General features: G+C 44.0%; 1 protein-coding gene and 1 long non-coding RNA gene across 2 annotated transcripts in view; one reads left to right on the top strand and one right to left on the bottom strand.

Annotated features, from left to right (window-relative positions):
- The first annotated feature begins 4,401 nt into the window (after positions 1 to 4,401).
- LOC118509009 overlaps positions 4,402 to 22,893 on the top strand; it is a 55,361-nt gene continuing 36,869 nt past the window's right edge. The window contains exons 1-2 of the long non-coding RNA XR_004905832.1: positions 4,402 to 4,519; positions 5,320 to 6,278. This is a non-coding gene — a long non-coding RNA (uncharacterized LOC118509009). The remainder of the gene's footprint in view (positions 4,520 to 5,319; positions 6,279 to 22,893) is intronic.
- On the bottom strand, positions 9,973 to 21,334 carry LOC118509007 (larval cuticle protein A2B-like). Its single transcript, XM_036049022.1, has 4 exons — positions 21,205 to 21,334; positions 11,702 to 11,782; positions 10,912 to 11,028; positions 9,973 to 10,822 (listed from the first exon to the last, which is right to left on the bottom strand). The coding sequence occupies exons 1-4, from the start codon at positions 21,214 to 21,216 to the stop codon at positions 10,463 to 10,465; spliced, it is 570 nt and encodes a 189-aa protein (XP_035904915.1). The 5' UTR covers positions 21,217 to 21,334; the 3' UTR covers positions 9,973 to 10,462.

Below are 22,893 nucleotides of genomic sequence, written 5' to 3'. Positions count from 1 at the left end.
AGAAACAAACAAAAAAGTGAAACAAGTGTTTAGTTGATATATTTTTGACAATGAAGCCTCCTCCTCACACAGGAAATGAAGGAGAAGAAAAAGGGAAAAGCAGTAACACTCTCTTACTCACGACGGCACAAACGCATGTACACAGTAAACACATACAGAAGAAGGGGAAGAACACTTTTGGGGAGAATTAAGAACGAACCAGCATCCAAGACGAGATCGATGAAATTCAAACACGATAAGCAAGCTGGAAGTGTATGTGTGTGATTTGGATAAGTTTTGGTGTAAAAATTTGAAACTAATTTTTCGGGTCACTATCACCATCAAATCGAAACACAGTGAGCGAGAGAGAGAGAGCGAGAGAGCCGAGGTCCCGTGAAGAGCAAGCAACCAAAGGGGGGACCTGCTGCTGTATGTATGTATATTTCTGATTTTCCTTATCCCTTCGTAAGAATATGCTCATATCTTTGTTCAAAATTGTTCGAAAAGCAAAAGCACCAACCATTTGCGCATTCGTTTCAGAAGAAGATCTCTGATAGGGAGCGCGTCTATTTGCAAGTAAAACAGCACTTCCAGAAAACCAAAAAAACAGAAGCTTTGAGTTATAATTTTTGTCACCCTCTGTGGGTTTACTAAGACCTTGCTCCAGAGAGACGCGATCAGCATACGAACGTGAACGTTTTTACTAACCAAACCAATGAATGGTACGAGCGATACGAAATCAATATACGCCAATATTCTCTCTTAATTCCCCTAAAACCGTAATCCCTGTTCGGTTATCAGTTTTTAGCTTAGCTTGGTCGATTGCGAACCCGTTTTGCGCCACCGCAACTGGAAAGCCTCACCAGCGGTACTGCTGGAATACAGAATCAAGCAGTATACTTAAAATTTCTCTGTATACGAAACGTAATCAATATATTTCATATTGGAGTACCTCTCGGGCCTTACGTTGACGGAAACATTGTAAACGAACGTGTTCTCGCACGCAACCAAGATGTGGCATACCGTGGCCGTTACGGTCTTTAATGGTGATGGCTTTCCAGTACTCGCTGATCGCAAACCACGACCGTAAACCTTTTTTTTTTTTTGTTTCACTTATTTTCTCCGGAAAAAATAAGGTATGATTTATCTTGACTAATGGCTAATTTTAAAATATTCTTTTATGGTTTGCTTCCTTCCATTATCTTTTAGCTTCTTATGTATTTCTCCCCCACCCTGCCCCACAAAACCAACTGTTCAAACAGCTGTGAATGAAGAATTATTATTAAATAATAGATTGTATCTGTGATTTTAAATACAATGTAATTAAATTAATCGACGACGTGAGCAACACCAGACCCAAAACCTGGTCAGCTCAAACGATCCTCCCGCGGGGTTTAAGTTTGGAAGAGAAAAACCGGAATGCAGCACACGAATACGAATACGGTAAAGAAAGTCTTACATTTGTTGTTATCTGAACAGAGCGAGACAGAGAGAGAGAGAGAGAGAGAGAGAGAGAGAGAGAGAAAGGAGGAAAAATGAAAGGAAAATCACCAAACACTTCAGTTCTGCTGTTCGGTACAGCGCTGTACGATTGCGTTTCGGAACGATCGAGAGAATTGCTCTAAATTATTGTCTTTGGAAAAGCTTATTCACCAAACTATAACTATACTTCTTACCTATCCTTTTTCCGCACGCGAGTGGGGGGGCCGCCCCGCTCCGCCACCTAATATTCGGCATACCAGGCGAAAGCGCATTAAAAGAAATACTTAAAATTAATACTTATTTAGATGCTATCGACGCGAAAATCAAGAAAAAAACTATTAAGAAAAGGGAAAAGCGAGGGCGTGGTGGTGGGAAAGCAGCGGGCAAGCGTGTGGGTATTAGAAGCGTAGAATTATATGTAAATTTCAAGCAAAATTCACATCTTTGGATTAATCTAAATCTTAGTTTCGCGTGTGTATGTTTGACAAGCTGAAGCAAAAACAAAACGAACGGCAGAAGCATCTCTGTCGCGGCGCCGGAGCGCGTTTGGCGCGATGCACATCAACAAACTTCGGAAAAATGTAAAATAATTTTGGCAAAAACCCCCTTTTTGGTAGTAAAACACAAGTACTAATCAGGAGCGAGCGAACGAGGAAGCATGTGTGTGAGTGTGAGCCCGCCACAACAAAACAAACCAAAAACACACACACACAAACAAACCAAAAGGATGCAACAAAACACTACAAAAAGCTAACAAGAGTAAGAAAAACAAAAACGAGAAGAAGAATGACAAAACAAAACAAAAAGAAAAATTACACGTACAGTCCAGTGCGGAAGAGGAAAACTGATGAGGACAAAAAAATAGAAAAATAAACAAATAAGAAAAAGAAAACCCGTAAAAAAAAGGATGGCGAAACAACCCAGAGAAGAGAAGAGAAGAAACCAGTGAGACAAACAAAACAAAAAAGGGTAGCGATAATGAAGAGATGGTACAGTGGATGGAACAACAGATGAAAAAGAAAAACACACTACAATATGATAATTTATATATAAATATTATATAAATAAAATTAATTTGTTGCTAAATCGTTTTTCGTATTTTTCCTGCATGCATGGAAATGAGAAATATCACATTTTTATTATTTATTGTTAATCATCATGATTTGTGGACTGATTTTCTTGATTTTTTTTTGTTGACTGCTACCAAACTGGTTTAATTGGAGGAAAATCGATCTCCAACCGAATTTCCATTCTGTGGTAGATCCTACAGAAAATTCAGGGGGTGCTAGAGCCCTGGGTGGTAGCTCATTGACATCAAGGCGGCCTATGACATCATCGAAGCATCGAAACTGTAGAATTTCCTGCGAAACTGGTCACAAAGGACAGTGCAAAGTGGAAGTATAGAACCATCAGAATTTCTCCAGGAATGGAGGCAACTAGAAGAGCTCCTCTGTTTACCGGTCTCGATTGGGCTAGAGTCTGTCTTGTGTGCTTTCAAATTCATTCGCTTTGTCCTTGTATGACATTGACATCATTGGCTGTGCAACAGCTGCGATCCGAAAGAGACGCCAGGTTTTTATGATTGGCTCAAAGCAACGAAGACTAAGTACATATTTATTGCAGACATTCCTCGTCATAGAGGCCAACTGGAAAGCAGAGTAGCAGCTTGGTCTTAAAATCTATCTTGGCTTACATAGAATATCCCATATTCTATAGGAACGAGCTAAGGAATGTGCTGACAGAGGACACCGACGCTAACACCATCATTTTGTGGCTATCCTTGACTGGGAGAGGCAAATGAGATTTAAAAGACCCCGAAAGCATCAGCTAACTGAGCTATTGACCATTAGATTATCGATCTTAGATATATATTTTGATAGCGGCCCGAGTCGGAAAAATACAATGATTGGAGCAGGTGATGTATCATGCGCCTCCATCGCAGGAAGCCACAGCAAGGAGTAATGGCTCCCACCAGGATGCTGGTCCTCCGGAATCCAATCGTCATGAAGCTCAACGATGTAGTTTTTGGAGACGAGTTTGAGAATAAAACTGATTAAGTAGACAAAGTAGAAGATTTCTTGTTTTTTTTATTTATTTATTATGACATCTTGAAGCCGTATTGTCAGAGAAGATTTCTTAGTTTAATTTTTTTTACATTAATCGTTTTCAAATATGCTTGAATGCAAGCCGGATAATCGATCCTCGATGTCTAGTTCTAGCTAGTGAAATATTGGCATCTTTCGGCTAAGTGATAAAATAAAAATTAACTTAGCTTACATCTTAGGGGAGACTCACATTTTTTTACAATTTCTAATAATTTATTTTTAACATACTTTTTGATATAAATAACATAAATGGATCACTTTTCTAAACAGCACATATTTTCATTGCGACCATTAGTGCGAACACGGTTGTACCATGCGCCTCCATCGCATCCAACGTTGTGTTATTTTTAGTTAGTTTTCAATGTTCCGAACCGAAACAGCTGTGATTGCATACAGCTTTCGCCAGCCACCATTGCTAGGCAACCGGAGCGATTGGCTGAACGCGCTGAGTGCTACAGGAGCAAACTTCTCACTGAAACATGAGAAACGGCTGATCCCATCGCCTTTCACGAGATGAACAAGTGAGTTGAGAGTGGATGAGAAAGAGAGTCAGTGCGTGGGAAAACGCTTTCCTGACAGTTGGAAGGACTTGGTGTAGTTAAAAGCGTGCCTGCATCGCGTACCGGAGAAAGTTATTTTCCGATCTGTACCTTCCGATTCGGTCTTCGCTTATCACCAGCTGGTTGTTGAGTAAAATGAAACCGCTTTTCTCTCTCGCTCTGCGATATTCTCTCGTACCCCTTAATATGGGGAGGTTCTCACCGTTTTCAACCTTGTACTCACTCACCTGACGACCTGATGTTTGATGCTGTGTGGGGGTATTCGCCAGTTCGCAATCGACTACGCAGCCAAACGGTGGAGTTTCCTATTTCGGTGAAGCATACTGCAGGAAGTTGCACCGCAGGACGAACCGCGCGCGCCAAGCTCAGCCGACGAGACAACGACGCGGCAAAGTGTGTTCCTTAGCAGTAATTATCTGCCCAGACCCAGCCAAAACGGATACGCCGCTGTGGTTTGTTTGTCGTGCTGTCTCACTCTCTGTCTCTCTCGGTCTTTGTAAAGCTTGTGGTGGAGTCACCCGCATCCTGGAAGATGGGGTTTGTGCAATATTTTAATACACTACTTCGATATCGCAATCGATGTCTTCGAAGCTTGAAGCTCGCACGGCGCATACATACGCGTCCCGAGCGAGATGTATTTTTATGCACAAAAAGGAAAAAGGATATCCGGCCTTCCCTTTACAAGCCCCTGCGAAGGCCTTTATTTTTATCCTCTCGTGCGGTTTTGGACATTGTTCTCGTCCCGTCTAGATCCCGATCGGCAGCCGGAATAGTTTTCCTTACATTCGCAATTTCCCAGTCGGTTCCTCCCTCGGAATGCAGAAGGAGTAAGGCTTTTTGGCTCTTTTTTTCTGTGGGTTGGAACCGTTCCAGAATTCCCCATTAGATGATGGTTTCATTTTTCACTTTTCCCATTTCCCTTGTTTCTCTAGTGGAAAGCGAGCAGAAGAATCGCATGTTCTTTGGCAGCTTGCCTTTCCATGGACAATCGCATTCACCATGCTGGCGGTTTTTCGCTAAACCTAACGAACCAAACGCATTTATCCTGCACGGTGGTGAACAAGACGCCTTTGATCCCTTACCACTATCTTTACTCAACGTTCCTTTACCTCCTGTTTCGATTCTCCTTTGATATTCGCATTTTATTGTTTGGTTTCTTTGCCCCTGTTTCAATTCGCAAACGGGAATTGCAGCGCTAACGGTTGAGTGCATTCGACAAAAAAGGATTTTCCAAACAAACAAGTGATGGTGAAGCTGGTGATGGGGGATGGTGAGTGGTGTTAGTACACTAAGGCCACAGGAAGAAAATTAGTGTGAAGAGGTTCGGCTAAGTAAAACCCATTGTAAGGGCCCATTGCCATTGTTACTTGCTGGTGAAGAAAGTGTTTGTAGCAGCAAAAGGCTAAGCTCGTGTTTTAGTGCTTGCTGAGTGATTTTCCTGGTGTAATAAAGAAAGAAATAAATCGACCCATCGAATTGGGCTAAAAATAGTGTTCTTTAGTGAAAGTGAGTGTAAAATTAGAGATAAAAAAGGAAAAGTTACATCAAAAGTTAAAATAGTAAATAAGAAAGCGAGTTTAATAGTGATTTCGTGTCCAATATTCAACCCTAAAAAAAGTTGTCGTGTCATTAAAAGAAAATCTATCTCTAAATGAAACGTACCCACAGTTTCCCACCCTGCCGCTTTCCCAAAAGGCTCTAAAGCAGAAATAACAGTTCCGCTCTCCGGTTCCCCGGTGCTGGAGGTGATTTACGAAACAACCTAACCGAAACCAACGCGTCGGAGCTTCTTGTGCGGTTTGGATTCGTGTTCTCGTACCGTACCGACCTGCGTGTGTGTGTGTGTGTGTGTTTACCGGGTGACCACAATCGCATTCGATTTCACACCCTCCCCGAGGGAGCCAATGAGGGGTTGAAGGAAGAAAAAAAGCCTAAAAGATTGAAACCGACTCTCTTGGGGTTGAAATTCCTTGCCCGGATTCCGAAGCAAAAGGGTGAACGGTGTGGTCTACCTTCATCTGCCACACTGCTTTCCGCTGCTGCCAACCGGAGCCCCAGTGCCGAGCCGCCATCGAAACGTGTACGGAACAGAAACAGTACAGTTGAAAGGATTTATTTTGAAATTGAAAAACGGACACAATCCCCCGATTAGGTAAGCTCATTTATTGAGATGTTATGGGTATGTTTGGGGTCCCTGGTACTGGCAGCTCGCTCCGGCGAGGGCTATTCGGATGGGAAATAAATTCAGTTTTAGTATGGGGAAGGTTCATCATGTAAAAGCGACCAGAGCAAAAAAGTGAGCGAAAAATCCTTTCGGCCACCACCCCGTACTTATTCACCAGGACGCTTCCAGTGGGTGTGTTGGGAAGCGAAACGCAACTTAAAAAAAAGCAAAATAAAAACCAGGTGTGTTTTGCTGCCAGCTGGCGGCCCTTTTCTGGGAACTGTCGGAGCTAGCTAGAACTGTCGGAAGGTAAAGGACAACATACGAGCTTTTCCCGGGGAAAAAGAAATAAAAAACCATTTTCTATATAAAATACACCGTATGTGACGCCGGCCGGGAGTGTTGGAGTGCCACACAAACTTTCGTGAAGGTTTCGGGATTCTTTTTTTTCTCGTTGGGAAATTTACTACCACTAGCTCTCGTTCGAGGTCCGAGTGTTTAACAGTCTTCAACGAAGTACACTTCAGTCGTCGGTGTGTGTGTGTGTTTTTTAATTTATTCTCGTCGAGGATCTTATAAATATTTGAACTGAGCTACAGCGGCAACACAGCTACCAGGTCACCAGTATCCTGAACCCCGGGTATGCGATCGTGACACGGACGAAATGCTCGGCAAAACACACACACACACGTAAGTGGGACAATTTAATCCTTTCAATCGCGCTGCATGGCGGCCTGCAAGTTCATTTCCACCTGTAACGCATGGTCTTCTTTACGCCCTTTTTTTCCTCATCCTGGCAGGGGCAAAACATTTTTAAACCATTAAAACGAATGGTTTGAAACTGATTAGATATAAAGGTTCGGGTTACAGTTGTGTGCTGGCACGTAGAGTTTCAGCTCAACAGTTGGTGTTGAGGCGCCTTGTGCCAGGATTCTACCTACGGGTCCAATGCCAACAGTTCCCCGAGAGGCATTACGAGACACTAAACAAGTTTTATGGCGTTGCCTTCATCTTCTCGCTCCCAACCCGCGTACTGGACAAGTCTCGAGCATAATGTGTAGTGAAAGATAATTGCGAAATAGTTTTACAATTCACCCCGGATTCTTGTGGTTTCGCATGTGGTCGCCAGCAACCACTGAAGGAGAACCCGCTATAGCCATTGCTTCGTTTACGAATGTACGTTACTAAGCGTAAGCGAATCGGTCTGGAAAAAAAAACAAAAAACGAATAATACAACAAGAAAAGAAAAACATCAAAAGTACATAAAAGACTTGTCGGACTTGGTTTGGTGCTGGGGCTGGTTTGGGATTGCCACAGCTGGTCCCGTACCGTTGTGGTGGAAATGCAATTTTGTTGCAGTAATACTTTCTTCAAGTAGGGAGGAGAGCTTTGCAGGGAAACACCCGGCCCTAGTACAAACGATGCAGAATGCAGGTACCGGGCAGGCAAGCAAGGGATAGAGATTAAGGATATTAAAGTTTTAGTATCTTTTCCATTTCCCAGCCAGTGGGAAGGTTTGCTCAAGAAAGTACGGAAATCCCAGGGCGAAAGTCTATCGAACAATAACGATGCAGTACAGTGTGTTCTGTGGGTGGGGGCCTCGGCTGGCTTTGTACTGTAACTTAATTTTATGACCAATTTTCACGACAAATTGCAAATGTTGTTAAGCAACATTGTAACACGTCTGTGACGCGGTGTTGTTGAATGTTTGATTCTTTTAATCGGGAAAAAAGCGATTTGATTGGTGTATTGGAACAAATTAGCATTGGTTCAGGATAAATGTATTGTTCTAAATTATTTTATTGTTTATTAGCAATCCTGTTTTACTTTATTAAAGTTCAACAAAATGAGAATATGATACTTTAGGCGGCCCTAAATCGTAGCTAGAAGTGGCATGCATGAGCTTATAGGTTGATAGTCCAAGAGGAGAGAGAGAGAGAGAGAGAGAGATACTTTAATGGATGTAAAAAATTCACAACCGTTTGTTTTAGTTAGCAGAAATTGGAGCAAGTTGAGCAATAAATTCTGGCGTTCTGGCGAACAATAAATTCATTTCAGTTTGGGCCTACCACGCCTCCTCCCGTGTGGACGGCCTAAAAGGACTTTACGGGCTGGAGCGTTTGGAATCATTCTCGTGCAGTTTGTAGAGCTCGTCATTGCAGCAACTCCTCCATTGTCCTTCCACACACCAGGGGCCAAAAATCCTTCTGAGCATCTTTCTCACGAACGTGGCTAAGAAGCATTCGTCAGTTTTGAACAGAGTCCATGTCTCGGAGGCGTATGTGAGTACCGAGACTATATAGTTCCCAGCTTCGTCTGAGGAGCCCTTTTTTAGTTTGGAGAAGTTTCCTCAGGCTCTAGTATGATTGGTGTGCAACCAGCACTCTTCTGCGAAACTCTACCTCAATTTTACTGTCGGTGTTGTCTTCTGACCCTAGATGGCTGATGTTTTGGACGACTTGCGTAGATCAGTGTTTGCTAGCAGGGCTGCTAGTGGCGCCAACATAATTTTGGTTTTCGCCTTGTTAATCTGCAACCCGAGGTTTTGTGCCGTTCGCTTGATCCTTTGGTAAGCTTCTACTACATAGGAGAGCCTCAAACCAATGATGTCTATGTCATCAACGTATGCCACGATCTGGATTTACTTATAGAGGATGTTCCCCAAAGTTTCCACGACACGGAGTCGCGGATGGCTCTCTCTAGCGCCAGATTGAAAAGAAGACAGGCAAGCCCATCTCCCTGGTGTAGACCCTCGGTGGTAGCAAAGGGCCCTGAGAACTTACCATCCACCTTCACCTGGCATGTGATGTTGGCCAACAAATGTATAGAAATGGATAAAAATGTGGTGTTGCGTGGTGCCACCCGTATGAGGCATCGATGATACTTAGTGTTTATGCGCGCCTCGTGTCTTCAGGATGCGTTTTTCAGCTACGCATCGTACATTTGTTTCGATTATGGCCGTTGGTCTCCTTTTTTGCGACGTAATCCGCTTGTGAAGGAGTTGGGATTCAATTGCAGGCAGGAGGCTCAAATTTCACCCATTCCAAACGAAACAACGTACAACGTACCATATACAAAGTAAAATATGTACATGACATACTCATCGTAGAATATAATCATAAATCTCATGAATTCATGATTCAGGCTTCGGGTTTGAACACTAGAGACCAATCGAAGCATCAGTACACATCCAGTACACGTCAGCCACCACTGAATGGATCAATATGCCCAAGGTAGGGACAGTAGAAGATGGTAATGTTTCAGGTTAATTAACATCACAAAACTTGTTACGAGGGGTGGCCCGATATTCAAACGGTAGAACCGGGACTGTCGGGCCTGTGGGACTGTGTCAACAAATTCTTAGGAATTTTATTTTTCGAAAGAAAAACATTGAATATCGTTATTTTAGCACGATGGATCTGCGAAACCTCCCTGAATCATGTAATGATGGCATAGCTATACACTTCATAATTTGCAGGCTTTCAAACAGAACAGAATCATAATTTGCAGGCTTTTGCTTCGAGAGAGCTCCGGCTTAAAGAAAAATAAAGAGTAGTGATTGAATACACATATCAGAAGACCCTTGGGTATTAGAATTTATGCCAAGATTTTTTCCCCGTTTCTTCTAAAGTCCTCGAGCTAAACGAAATGTCATCGCCACTAATTGAAAACACCGTCGCCATTTTAGTTTTCCTTATACGTTATCGTATAAAACGTAGCAGGGGCAGAACATTATACTTTATTTCATCGCAATAGTAATCTCGTAGTCAGGTACCCATCACCCTATAGAAAGGGTGAGGGCACACTTCAAACACAAAATAGAACAAGAAAATATGAAATCATTAAAATCAAACAGTAGGAAGAAAACTCAATTACAGAGAGCGAGAGAGTGCATCGAAAGTCGATAGTTTGCGCGATAGGAAACAAAGTACGTACATACTGCAATACTGTTCGCATTAAATCTAACAACTAATCAAACAGAACAAATCTGAGTCAATCGAGGCTTCCGTGTAGGGGTTGCGGTCTGCAATTCTACTGTATGCGCCACTCCCTCTAGATTACGTGTGCGTGTGTGCGTATGGCCTGAGTCGTAGGGTTGCATCGCGGGGTCCTTTTATCATCATGCGACATCCATTATCTTTCCCGTGTAGCCTGGTCCGTTCCTCTAGCGCTTAGTGGTGGTAGACGGCGTGCGAAAGGACGGGTCCGTGCGAGTAGACTGGGGCGTGCGAGTAGACCGGGGCGTGCGAAAGGACGGAAGCGTGCGAAAGGACTGGAGCGTGCGAGACGTAGGTGGTGGCAGCCGGTGCATGGTAGGCCACTGGGGCGTGGGCAACGGCAACGGCCGGAGCATGGGCAACGGCAACGGTTGGCGCATGGTAGGCCACGACGGGATGGGCAACGGGGGCGGCGGCAACAGTCTTAACGACGGCGGCATCGGCAGTCTTGCTGACGACGGCGTTGAATCCGTTCACAGGATCGGCCGTGTAGTCGACGGTACGACGAGTGCCATCGGGCTCAACGAGCGAGTACTGCAAGCAAAAGGGGTGTGAGTCGTCAAGTTGTCGGTGAGCGTTCTTTGGTTCGGTGGTGTCTTGTTGTCGGTCGCGACTTAACCTACCTGACCCTGCACAACATCGCCGTCGCGGGTTTCGTGCTGCTGCTTGTTGTCGCCGGTCAGCGAGTCCTTGACGTCGTAGCTGAAGCTGTACTGTGGGTGAGCATCGTACTCTTCCGTCTGGGGGATGAAAAAAACGTCCGGACAATGAACCAAACGATAAGGAGGAGGTCTTTTATGTAACCACTCTTGAGAATGAGTTTCTTGGATGGGGTGTCGATGTTAAGGACTAGCGGAATGAACTTTCGAAAAGGTGAGAATTCTTTAGAACGAAACAGGATGTCTCTTGATGGTTAGGTGAGATGCCTATTGATTACTGTTGATCGGAATTCTTGACTCATTCCCCGGACAAAGCAAAGCCAAATACTAAGCTGAATTGTTTGATTTTAATTCTTCGGAAGTGTTACATCCTTCTTGCAATTAGTCTTGAGTATGGCATCGCTTATCCTTACCCAGGGCCCACTTGTTTCCCTTGAAATGCTAAGAGGATTTCAATTCATTAATTATAAGTCAATTAAAGCAATCCCGCACCCTTACAGCGATCGATCGATGCTTGCCGTGATTATCTCGCTAAACGACAGCATCGAATGCGTCCACGCCACATTGTGGAGCGAAATCTTCACCCACCCCCGCCCCAAAAAGGTGGTGTAAATTAATTAAAAACTTTCCAAACGAACAAACACGAGCGCGAGCGCGTTCCGAAACAGCGAAACAATGGTCAGATTCTCTTTGATCGAATGACTGGGGAAAGAACTGGGAAGGCTGGCGGAAGGGACAGTTTGCTTTGGCTTACCTTTACCAGCGTGGCCGGAGCAGCGACTCCGATAGCAACCGAGTTGACACCGACGGCGACGGCGGCCAGAACAACGAATACCTGTTGCACGATGGAAGGTTGGTTGGTCGGTCGGTCGGTTGGGCGGTGGGTTTACATTGCGGGATGTAAATGTCAAAAACAGTCAACACCGGAAGAGCGAGAGAGAGAGAGAAAATAGGAGAGAAACAAAAAGGAGGCAAGAGGGAGAAAGAAAATAAGATAATGAATGAAAATTTAATGAAAGTAAAAGGTTAAACAATGTGGTGTGTGCAGTGTTCCGGGGTGTTCCGGCGGTTCCTTTGTGGTACTTTAAGGGTGGTGACAAGTTCGTTTGCCCTTCTTTTTCACCACTGGGCTGTGTTTGATTTTTCATTTCGAGTTTGAGATTTACTTCACGTGATTGAGGTGCAAATGACGATGAAAATGGCACCATTGAAAGAGATTGTAGTCCGGAAGAAGGTTGGCGTCTTCAAGAAGTGCTTTTGTGGATGGGAAAGTGAGTAATATTTTTACATACCAAAGCAACTTTGGAAAATTAAATTTCATGTTCCAGAAAATAATACGATTGTAACGGTTTGGTAGGTTTGAGGTGGAAAATCTGTACCTCAAAAATTGATATTGCTCGCTGGCGCATCAAGATATACACCAAGTTTACAGTCCACCGGTTCCTGTCGTTTAGGATTTTTCCAGTATTTTTTCCTTATCTTCCTGTTTTCTCCACACCCCAAAATCAAACATTGATTACACGTGTAACATACCATTCTGGGGCCAAAGAATTTTTTGGCTCCCTTCGAGACAAACAATGGATGCGAACAACAAAAGCCAGCATCCAGCAGGAAAGGCAACAATTACAGAGTGGCCTTGAAGAAAAATTGGCCATGTGCTTGCTATGAGAGGGAACCAAATGCCAGCAAAATTAACAGCACCTGCTATCGACACGCGAACAATGTGTTTCGCAATTGAAAAGTGGGAAGCAGTTCTAAAGAACCAAGCGCCTTCTTGTGAGACGACTTAAATTGAAGACCGTGGACGAGGGATTTTTTTCCAAACGATCGGTGTAACAGAAGCAAATAATCGCCATTATGCAATAAGTACGACACGAGAAAGCGTTTAATCACTGCAGAGAACGCTATCGATTACTGCGGCCGGAAGGAAATATCGCTAGCAGGACCAAACTTTTCGATTCTCTCATTGCACTTGGGGGGAAGTAAACGCGTTTGAGCCGATAGGATTGAGGATTGTTAAGCTTAGGTAGGCTAATTGACAAAGTTTCGAGTTTTTGGTCAGTAAGCCGAAGCTTAAAATATTTAGTTGACAAAGTTTCGCAACACAATAAGCTAGATAAACGGGGGGAGGAGAGCACCAAAACTGGCTTAAGTTGTCATAGGAAAGTAATGGAAAGAGATTTGGCGGCTAAAGAGACTCATTTGAGATGCCTTTTTCTTGGAGAACAGTGAAGTAATTAACTGAGGGATTTTTTTGTCTGAAGTCGTTAGAGTGTTTAAGCACACCTGGCACACGTTTGCGCATTCGCTTCGGTTTGTTCCGAACTACTCAGCTTCCCCTTTTATTTCTAAAGCGCAATAAATAAAACAGTTCAAACTTCGTTTTTGGGCAACTCTTTTATTTGTTGCCAAAGTAGTTTCAAGCAAGTCAAAAGTTGCTTGCCACAGCAAAGGACAGTTTTTTTTTTCAGTACGGTTTATGGTTGGAAAAAAGGACATCAAAATTGGAATCTCAAAAGAAACTTTTTCTTGGTTGAACCTTGCATAAATGCTTTAGGTTGAGTGAGGTCGCATTGATCGGCTTATTTAATGATTTAGCCGAGCTGCTCGGTATGATGCAATAGTTTTTCGCTGGTCTTTATCGCTCAACTTGTGCAATATTGATTTATTCTATTTTTAATTTACTTTTAAATCGTTCTTCTCAAATAAAATAGCAAAACATCCCCCCACCCTCAATGGCAATCAATGCTAAAATCGATCGATTGGAATATTTCAACGGAAAGCACACAAAAGATCGCCACGAACGAAGTAAAGCGAACGCTCCGTGAGCATTGAGTGGATTAAACGCATCCACGCGTAAACAAAGATTTCGAAACCGAGACTCGCAAATATTAAAGTACCATTCCCAAAAAAAAAACAAAGTCACCACCACACCCGAGCAGGACAAATGTTTGGTCAAGGCATTAATTTGACGTGGCCGTGGTGGGGAAAAAAGCAAGCCCCTGGGAGGAGTTTTTTTTCCCTCTCGTCGCTTCATTTCCGCTCCGGGAGTTTGTTGTGCGATTTTTGATTACGAATCCATCCGCCACGATTTTCCCCGCATTCATTTTCACCGATACACAAACTGGTTGGGCTGTTTGCTCCGTTTGGCTCTATTTACAGCGCTACGAAGAGTAAGAACGGATGTTGAGCAGTGTGACTAGAAAAAAGGGCCACAAGCTTGATAATTAAATTCATGTAACGGTTCAAATAGTTGCTCGTGTTTGATGTGAAAGAAAACTCATATTTTGCTCCCTTTCTTTTTGCTGCGCTCGCTTTTCCCTACGGCACCGTCCCATCCGGTGAAAAGGCGTATCATTAGCATTAATGTCATTGATCTGATTCGCTCGTCTAAATGGTAATCGGTGAAGCTCTGGTCTGGTTTGTGTTGGTTCCTTTTTTTCCATCTCCATCTGAAACTTTTCCCAGTTTTCACCTCCCACTTTTTTTTCCTGCAAGTAATGGCACCCAATACCCACTTTTCTCGCTTGCTTGTAACATAATTTATCATTTGTTACTTCTGTCACTTTTAATCAAAACTAGAAGCTGAAGGGCTCTCCCTTTTTTTTTGGTTACGTTTTCTCCTTGTACAGTAAGTAACGAAAAATTGGTGATCAAATTTGAAAGAGCTTTCGCTTTCTTCTCGTCCGCGGCTGAATGTTCCCATTGACCGATTGAGAGCCGGGATGGGAGTCATGAATGGAACAACAACAAAAAAATCCATTTCGCAAATGCACAATGACGGTGCAGATGACGGATTTCGGAAGATCATGCTCTTCGGGGGCTTAAGATCGAAGTGAAAGTGGCGTTTTTCTATCTGCACACGTGCTCCAAATAGCTCTTTAAAAGCTTTGACGAAGCTTGACGAAATTGTGATTCTTAAAATATCTTTTCGCCCCTGCGAATAACTCTTCCTATCTTTTGCTACCTTAAAAACTGCACCGAACATAAGCGTGTCTCGCGGCTGCGAGGAGCCTGCCCTGTGTAATAAAAGGATTACCAAACCGAGCGTACGAGGATTATGTGCCATAAAGGTTCGGCTATTACAGTTCACCACCTCTGCCGAAGATGGTTGTGCTTCAGTGGCTCCACCAATCCCGACAAAAAAAAGCTTTGCTCAAGCTTTTGAAGCATGTAAAGGGATTATAAAGCGACCTGTGGGTGTGCTGAATTCCGAACAGGAACCACGTGTGTGTGTGTGGATTTTTGTCATGCTCGACTGGTGCTACTTGGACGAGCATGGCGCTTCACCAAGCTCATCCCTCGGAAGGGCTCTTTATCCAGGTGAGCTTCCTCTCTTCCGGCGTGATTTCGCCAAAAAATCACTGAAAAATGTGAAGGTTTTAATATTCGTTGCGGACGAGCAAACAGAATAATTCAGTACGACCGAGCGAAAAGAAAAGCTCATGTGCCACGTGACGGGTAGATTCGAATCGATCGATCGACAGTCAATCATAGAGCCGCAAAACTCGGCAAAACACACACACACAGGACACGAGTTTAGAGATTTACGTGATGGAACAACCGATTGCTCGCGACATGCAATGGTGCGTGGTACGTTCCTGTGCGCTTTACGTGCGAATCAATCGCAAAACTTCGAAACAATTGCACGCGATGGCACGAATTTGTTCCGATACAGGGTGGGATGTGGGTTGTTTTCTGTTTGTTCGTGAGCTCTCCAATTTGGGTAATCGAATTGAATGGTGAGTGAGTGATGTGAAGCGTTTTTTCGCTGTGCTTGTATTGAGCCGTTTATGAGCAGGGTTAGAATTGATTATGGTTATGATTGAACTGTTTGTGTGCCTCGTCATTGTGCCTGCAAGCACTGAGCGCTAACCCCCTCTACGGTGATCAGTAGCAATCAGCATCAGCAGAGCACAGTAAGGCGAAGATTATGATACGTTCTACTGCAGCGTGCGCCATAATTGACGGATAAATAATTCATCCCTATAATATTGCTTCCAAACCTGGATGATGCTACCGGGCACCTTTTCACCCAAGATAGGTCCGCTACCGGTGGGTTAGCGTGATTATAGGCATCATTGGTGAGCGAACCTCATCATAATGTCCGCGCGCTAACAATAGTGGTGCCCCAGCTGCGCTACCGAAAACTCCATTAGAAGAGTCATCGAAGCGAATAAGCTCGGGTACACTCGCGGGCCAAGTACTTTCACCGCCAAGGGTGACCATTAAACCATCCACTCCAGAGCATCCCAGCGGATCGTTATGGTTTGTGTGGGGTCCAAATTGACCGTCCGTGCTATTCTTACCGAAGGCGAGTGCCCTCCTAATCCCAGGTTTCGCAACAAACCGTACATATTGATGCGATTCTTCTTGGTCTGTGTGTCTGTGTCCTTGCTGGCAGCTGGCCAAGAATATCGCACACCACCTGCCCCGGTTGGTGGCTAGTGAAAGCCGTCACAGATGCCATTATCGAAATTCTCGCGGCAGTTTTAGCCGAAAATAGCACAAGACAAACTACCAACTCTCCCAGGGTTTGGGAAGCAGTGGGTTGTGGGTTGGGGTTTTCCTCTCCATGTACACAGTGCGCCAGCACACATTTTATGACCTTCGTTCTGTGCCGGATGATGAGCTAAAAATGAGCTTTTGCTTTGCGCTGAAAGTGTCCTTTCGGGGAAGAACATCACATTAGCAAAGCATTAACGGGAGCTGAGGTAATAGAAGGCAAGGTGAAAACGGGGGCACTGTGCAGTGAATCGTAATAGCATTCCGGAGAAGATTACTGATACGGGAGCGCGGGATTAAAGTTGGCCAGTAAGGTCTTTAACAATGTACGAGGTGAAGACACCAATTGGAGCTGGAACTTCTCGTCTGTGGTGCAAACTATTACGTGAATCTTCCATTTGAGCAGCTGAGCCAAGGTGTTGGAGCTCAAATTTTCCTTGCCTTGGGTAACGCTTTTTCGTGTGCAGGAGCAACTCTGTCTTCGTGTACAGCAACCAATTCCTGATGCTACATCGCCGTCTAGAGTCTGTTCGGTAGAGGCGAAGATCGGTGAGTCGGTGAACAACTTCAATTTAGCTGCAATACACCGATGGGTATTACCGTTTGCTACCATTTTCATCCGAACAGACCGTTTCCTGCCCGGAACCGTTGCGAATACCAAACCCAGGGTGTGAGTGAATTAAATTCTCACCTCACCACAACCAGGCGTCTCCATCTCGCGCGGCCAAGCTTTTGTGCTGCGGCGAAGAAAATTGAAAAGCTCGCTCGTGTTTTTGCTTTTCCTTTTTTTATTCGTTCTTTCGCTTCCCCCTTTCAACGCTTTACCCATTTGCACATTTACAGCGTCAGTCGGCATTTCTTAGGAACGGCTAAGAAAAGCGGTTGCGCTCCATTAACGGAGAAGATTTGTAGCGAATAAAGCCTCATGGACTCCCAACGTTCGATCGCCTCCCGTGTCCACCCGTTTATAGACACACACACACAAAAAGTCAACATCGAGCTTTTCATGCTGCTCGGGAGCTGGGAAAAATTTATTGCATTGCATCGCTTCTCGGATCGATGATTGAAATAAATCAAATTCCATTACCATCCCATTTTTGGCAACAGCGCCCGAGTTCGAGAACCTGTGCTCGAGGATGTTTTTTTCTTTGGGTCGTGGTGTAGATGTTAAAAATAAAGCAAGCGATCGTTGCACTCCCGTTTTTGCGGTGGGGAAATCGGGTGGTGAAAATGCTTCCCCAAAAACAAATACACTTGTGGTTATTTCGATGCGAGATTCAGGGGGTTTTCATCGCCTCAGTTACGCTGGATGTAAGGTTTAAGGTGTTTCGTTGGTGTGTCCGGATTGTGTTGCTACCGTTTTCAGCGCGCATCATTGGGAAATTGCATTCCATAAATTAAAGCTTCAAGCGAAAGAGCTTTCCTACGAATGGGAATCAACTTGGCAGGACCGGTATCGTTTCGATCGATCGATACCTTCCCCAGGCAGGCAGTTACAACATTGTCGCCTGTACGGATTCATCTTCCTACTTCACAAGGAAATCAGGCTACGCTTGCTAATGAGCGAGAGGGTGAAAATTTAATGAAGAAACCATCGAAAAGTTGGTTTCCGGCAAACTGGGAAACCACCGACCAACCAACTAACCAACCAACCGGTAGCATTCAAGACTACACCGGGAGCCGATTGTTTGCTGCCGGGTTTCCTACAGCAATCTGCATAGAAGGGATAACGGTGTAGCATCCTCGGGACATAGGATTCCCCATTTAACCCACCGGAGAGAAAACGAATCCCGAATGAGACAGAGGAGCATCACAGGAACCTCCAAGTTGAGGTTAGGTTGCGCAGTTTCCTTTTCATCGATTTCGACACGCGCTGGTATCGAAGAAAGCTCTTCTCCGTTAACTTAACAGCCGGCCACAGGATGGAGCGACTTCCAACGGCGCTGTTGCGAAGATGGTTAAATTTAGTAAGCAGCATGAAGTGCGACGCAACCGGCCAGAAGTTTGATTAGGATGCTTCGAGGTGGAAAACGCCGTTGCTGACTTCTAAATGAGAGCTCATGCAGAAAGCGTGCTTCCAGCAGCGAATTGCTCTTTGTACGGAATCGGAAGTTAGCTTTACCAGTGTGCAGGCTCCTGAGCGCGTGATACTTGCACGGGAAAGCAAATTAACCAGACCAGAGGATGCCAATGTGGGTGGAGCGTAAGCTTTTCCCCCTTTTATTTATTGAAAAAAGCTTTAAGAAGCGGTACAAAACGCGTAACGATGCAATTTTTAAAGGTTACAAATGGCATACATGTTATGGGGCGAGATGGGAAAAAAGACGAACGAGAAACAATGCCGCTGTCCCATTGGTTCGGTAGGATTATCCTTCCGATAAGCGACAGGAAAGCAAATGGATTTGGCTTCTTCGGTGGTGGAAAAGCTTCATCCTTCACGATGTATTGCGCTGGCTTTGACCTTTCTCTGAGCTCTGGGAGCTCTAGGAGCCGGGACATTCTACGCTAATCCGACAGTGATGTGTCGTGTTGTGGAAAGCGTTTGTTAAATGAAGAATGCCTTCACCAGTTGCGCTGGAAGCTGTTGTTGGGATGGGGCCTTAAAGAGGGACACAGAAAATCTGTTCGACTTCTCTCAACAGCCTGTTGAGCGTTGGATCGTCTGTGCCGAGCACAACTTTCAGCGGGCGTTAATCGAAACCCGGTACAGTTCCCCGGTTGGACACGCTCGTTGGATAGCGATTGTGTTGAATTGTTGTTATATTTACACGTCACGAATTCGCGAGAAGATCACGCTTGCCAGCAGACGATGTGTCCTTATCTTGTGAACGCAAGTCGCGACCAAATGCCGAATGATTTACGGCTGCTTCGCTTCGGTTCGTTGAGCATTTTGAACGCTAAGCACACCATATTTGCTATGCAATGAGCTAAGGCTTCTTTTGTCAGAAAGAAAACGTGACTAAGGTGACATCAGTCGAGGATCAAATCCTACTGCACCTGGTGCACAACTAGAGTGCAGAATAGATCCAGAAAAGTCTAGCTCAAGATACGCCCTTAAAGCTCTCTCCAAGGACTTCTCCTTAAGAAGCGGATGTTCGACTACGGAAGAGACTGCTCATGATCAAATAATTATTCATCGACTTCAGCAGGTTCCGCTGCACACCGGCACTGTGACAAACTGTAATGTCGGAATAGTTCGCTCCTGAATAATGAAGCTCATTCCGTTGCCGGCAAGCAAACAGCCTTTCCTTCTCACGCGATGGTACAGGTGAAAGGAAAGTTTAGTTTTACAAAGGGGCCAACTAATCTGATTATTCAACACGAATGGGATGGGAAGGTTTGTTTTAAATAAATTTTGTTTGAATTACAAATAGGAGAGAAACTTTTACTCCTCTATAGCTCAACTTTTCCTGAATTGTCCTTCCATTTTTAGTTAATTTGAAGATCAGTTCTGTATGTGGGACAATGTATCTAAATTGTTTTGTAACGGATTGTTTGAAGTCTTTCTATAATAATTTGTTATTAAAATTGAATTTTGAATGCTAAAACAAGCTAAGGACTTCTGGGAGAAAAAATGCCTATTTTCTTCGGTAATCAAAACTCTTCTTAAGAAATAGGAACTAGCTGTAGAAGAAGCTTCACAAAGATTATTCCTACTATAAATAACATTTGCGATTGACTTTGAATTTCCCAATAAAATCACAACAAATGCATTTTTTGCCTGAAGTGATGCTATTAATACGGCTCGTGTGGCGGTTTCCTTACACGTGGAAGGATTCCGTTCCCTATTCGACTTGTTTGTATATTCACACCAAAATCCCACATAACATCTACTCGGCCCAAGTCCAACCGACAAAAAAAAGGCGGACCAATTTGTAAAGTTTAAGCCAGTGATTTCTTTTTTTTTCTGCTCGTTGGCTGCCCGTTTATCTGCTTATTTATTTAAATTTCCATTTACTCCATTTACATTTTTTCGCACATCTGTTATCGTAACGCATTCCCGGTGGCGTGTGGTGGTAGCTGCGGAAATTTCATCGCAACACACCGACAAACGCACCCACACATGCGTGGAAAAAGGAAAAGGCGGTGGAAAACCTACGGTTTCGTAAAGGTGCAAACAAAATCAACATCCTCCAACAAGCCCACCGAAGCACGCTCTAAATCACGTAGATGAACAAAATTAGATTTCCTTCACCAAACACGCCCGACCCGAGCTGTAATGGCCATTGGCATTTTCTGAACCTCGTGCAGCGTTTCTCTTGCTACGCTTTTACGTAAGGGAAAATGTTTTACCCGGTACTTGAAAACTAGCGTTAAAAACAAAACCATCCAGATTCCGGAGGACTATTGGTTTGTGGTGGCTTGGTAACGGGTTTTTTTTTGTTATTTTCTTTGGCTTCAATTCGTGGCTTTCCTTTTTTTGGCTCTCAAAAGCTTGAGGAAGTCAAACTTTTCAACAGTGGTTTTTCTTTTTTTTTTGCTCCTCTTTTGCTTCCCGTGGTTGAGCAATACTGCTTGTGGGAAGGATATCGACCAAAAAGAAGGGATTTTTGCGTGTGTTGACCGGGTTCGGTCTCGGAGCTGGAAGCTGAATTTTCCTGCTCAACAACCACACAGCAAGGGTGCCACTTGTTCGCAAACTGAAGACACAACAACAACCGGCAATTGTTGACCTTTCGACCACGAGTCATTTGAAGCACACACCGGATGAACCACTGTTACGGAACAGTTGCCCAAGACGAAACCCTTTACCTTTGCGAACATTTTGCTGCGTTTGTTGTTTGAACCGTTGGCACGATTGCACTGCACTAGCACACGCTGAAGAGGTTGTGAATGAATCGAAAGCAAACTTAACTTTGATACCGTTTCGCTGCAATCGGCACACTTTATATACGAAGTGCGCCCTACCTTCTTGTGCGCGACCGACGACCTGCACGCACGCACGTGGTGCGTCGAGGCGTTCGTACGTACGCACAAGCGAAGGAAGCCACACGAGAGCAGGATAGCACCAGCAGGCCTGCACCCGAATGCGTTTGCGAATGCTCCAAACCACCGAAAAGGGGGGTTGGATTGAGACTGCACGAAGGGCCAGACGTTCGGGTGGTGCGTAAATGTCGCTCGAACCGACTCGCCGTAAGGTGGTGCTGGGTTAGTGCATTCCGTACGGCGTTTATGCGTGCGCGCGCGAGGGACCCTTGACATGCGTAAGTTTGTCGCAAGTTCACCGTTGTTGTCTGGATGGATCTGGTGGGGAGGTCTCGCGGGAGGTCGCGTAGCTGCTTCCATTCCACCTTCACGCGGGAGCGCAGGCGTCGACGGGCTTCTTACGCTCCCACGAAGCTTACGCATTTGCAGCCGTTAGTGAGGCTGCGCACGGTTGGATGGAGCGAATATGTGGCATTGAAAGTGACACCTCCCAAAATGCATTATCATCCCGGTGGTAGTATTAATCAATGCTGGAATAATGCACCCACCCAACCTTGAGCGCGGTGTGTAACGAGGTTTACATTGCTGCTTGTAATTTAATGTGACCACCAATCAATTGAGTAAACTGAAGCCCTTTCTAACTAGAGCTACGCATTCGAATGAAAAAAAAAAAAAACAACAAGAAACTTTAAGCTTTACAATGCGACCTTAAAAAGAGGGTTTTGAAGCTATTTTGAGATAATTTTATCGGAAAAATATTTTGCTTGAAATGCTTTCATACTGAATTCGAAATCTGGTAAGACAAAATATCAAGTGACATCACCTTGCAGATTGGGATATAATACTTGTAGCATAATTTTATAAAAAAAATATAAAAAATCCTATGCACACGAAAATTAAAAAATTTAATTTTTTGTGTAATTGCTGTAATAGTGATGAAAAAATATATAATAGTCTTGTAGTCAATGGAATAATTCCAGGTTCCAGGCTTTCGATTTGAATGCTCCTGTGAAATTGTTGAGTTGAGTTGAAATTGTTTGAAGTGGCTCAGTTCTCTAGTTGATAGCTGTGGTACTCGTTAAAACGGACAAACTTAGAATTTGCTATCCTGCAACGAGCAAAGAGGTTAAGGCTAGAAACTTCAAATTGTTGACTAAAACCTGAAGAGGTTGCACAGACAAAAAAAAATAATATTTATACTCACACTGAACTCTACATTATATGCTTGGCTGAAGAACTGAATATGATTCTCTTTTCTGACTAAATATGTGCTAAATGTCTTATGAAAACAATTGCTATCTCGCTTCGCTTTGCAGAAATAACATTACTTTTAAAAACCCTCCCTGTTTTGTTCCATATGCTTTCCGGACCTGTTTTTCTTACTTCCATTTTGTTTTTTTTTCTATGAAATTTCATAAATCATCCCAATAAATGGTATTCTGCCTAGTAAGAGTCATAAGAAAAATTACTGAATAAAACATTTGGGCATCTCGAACTTAGGATTTTTTGTATAAC

Source organism: Anopheles stephensi, chromosome 3 (assembly GCF_013141755.1).
Source record: "Anopheles stephensi strain Indian chromosome 3, UCI_ANSTEP_V1.0, whole genome shotgun sequence".
Classification (NCBI taxonomy): domain Eukaryota; kingdom Metazoa; phylum Arthropoda; class Insecta; order Diptera; family Culicidae; genus Anopheles; species Anopheles stephensi.
The sequence above is the reverse complement of the archived record's forward strand: the minus strand, read 5'-3'. Positions and strand labels throughout refer to the sequence as shown.

What these genes read in the sequence shown, in the direction of transcription:
- LOC118509007 (XM_036049022.1), bottom strand. An exon ending in CTCCGGCCACGCTGGTAAAG is followed by an intron (nt 11,029 to 11,701) that starts GTAAGCCAAAGC and finishes TTCATCCCCCAG; the next exon opens with ACGGAAGAGTACGATGCTCA. An exon ending in GCGATGTTGTGCAGGGTCAG is followed by an intron (nt 10,823 to 10,911) that starts GTAGGTTAAGTC and finishes TTTTGCTTGCAG; the next exon opens with TACTCGCTCGTTGAGCCCGA.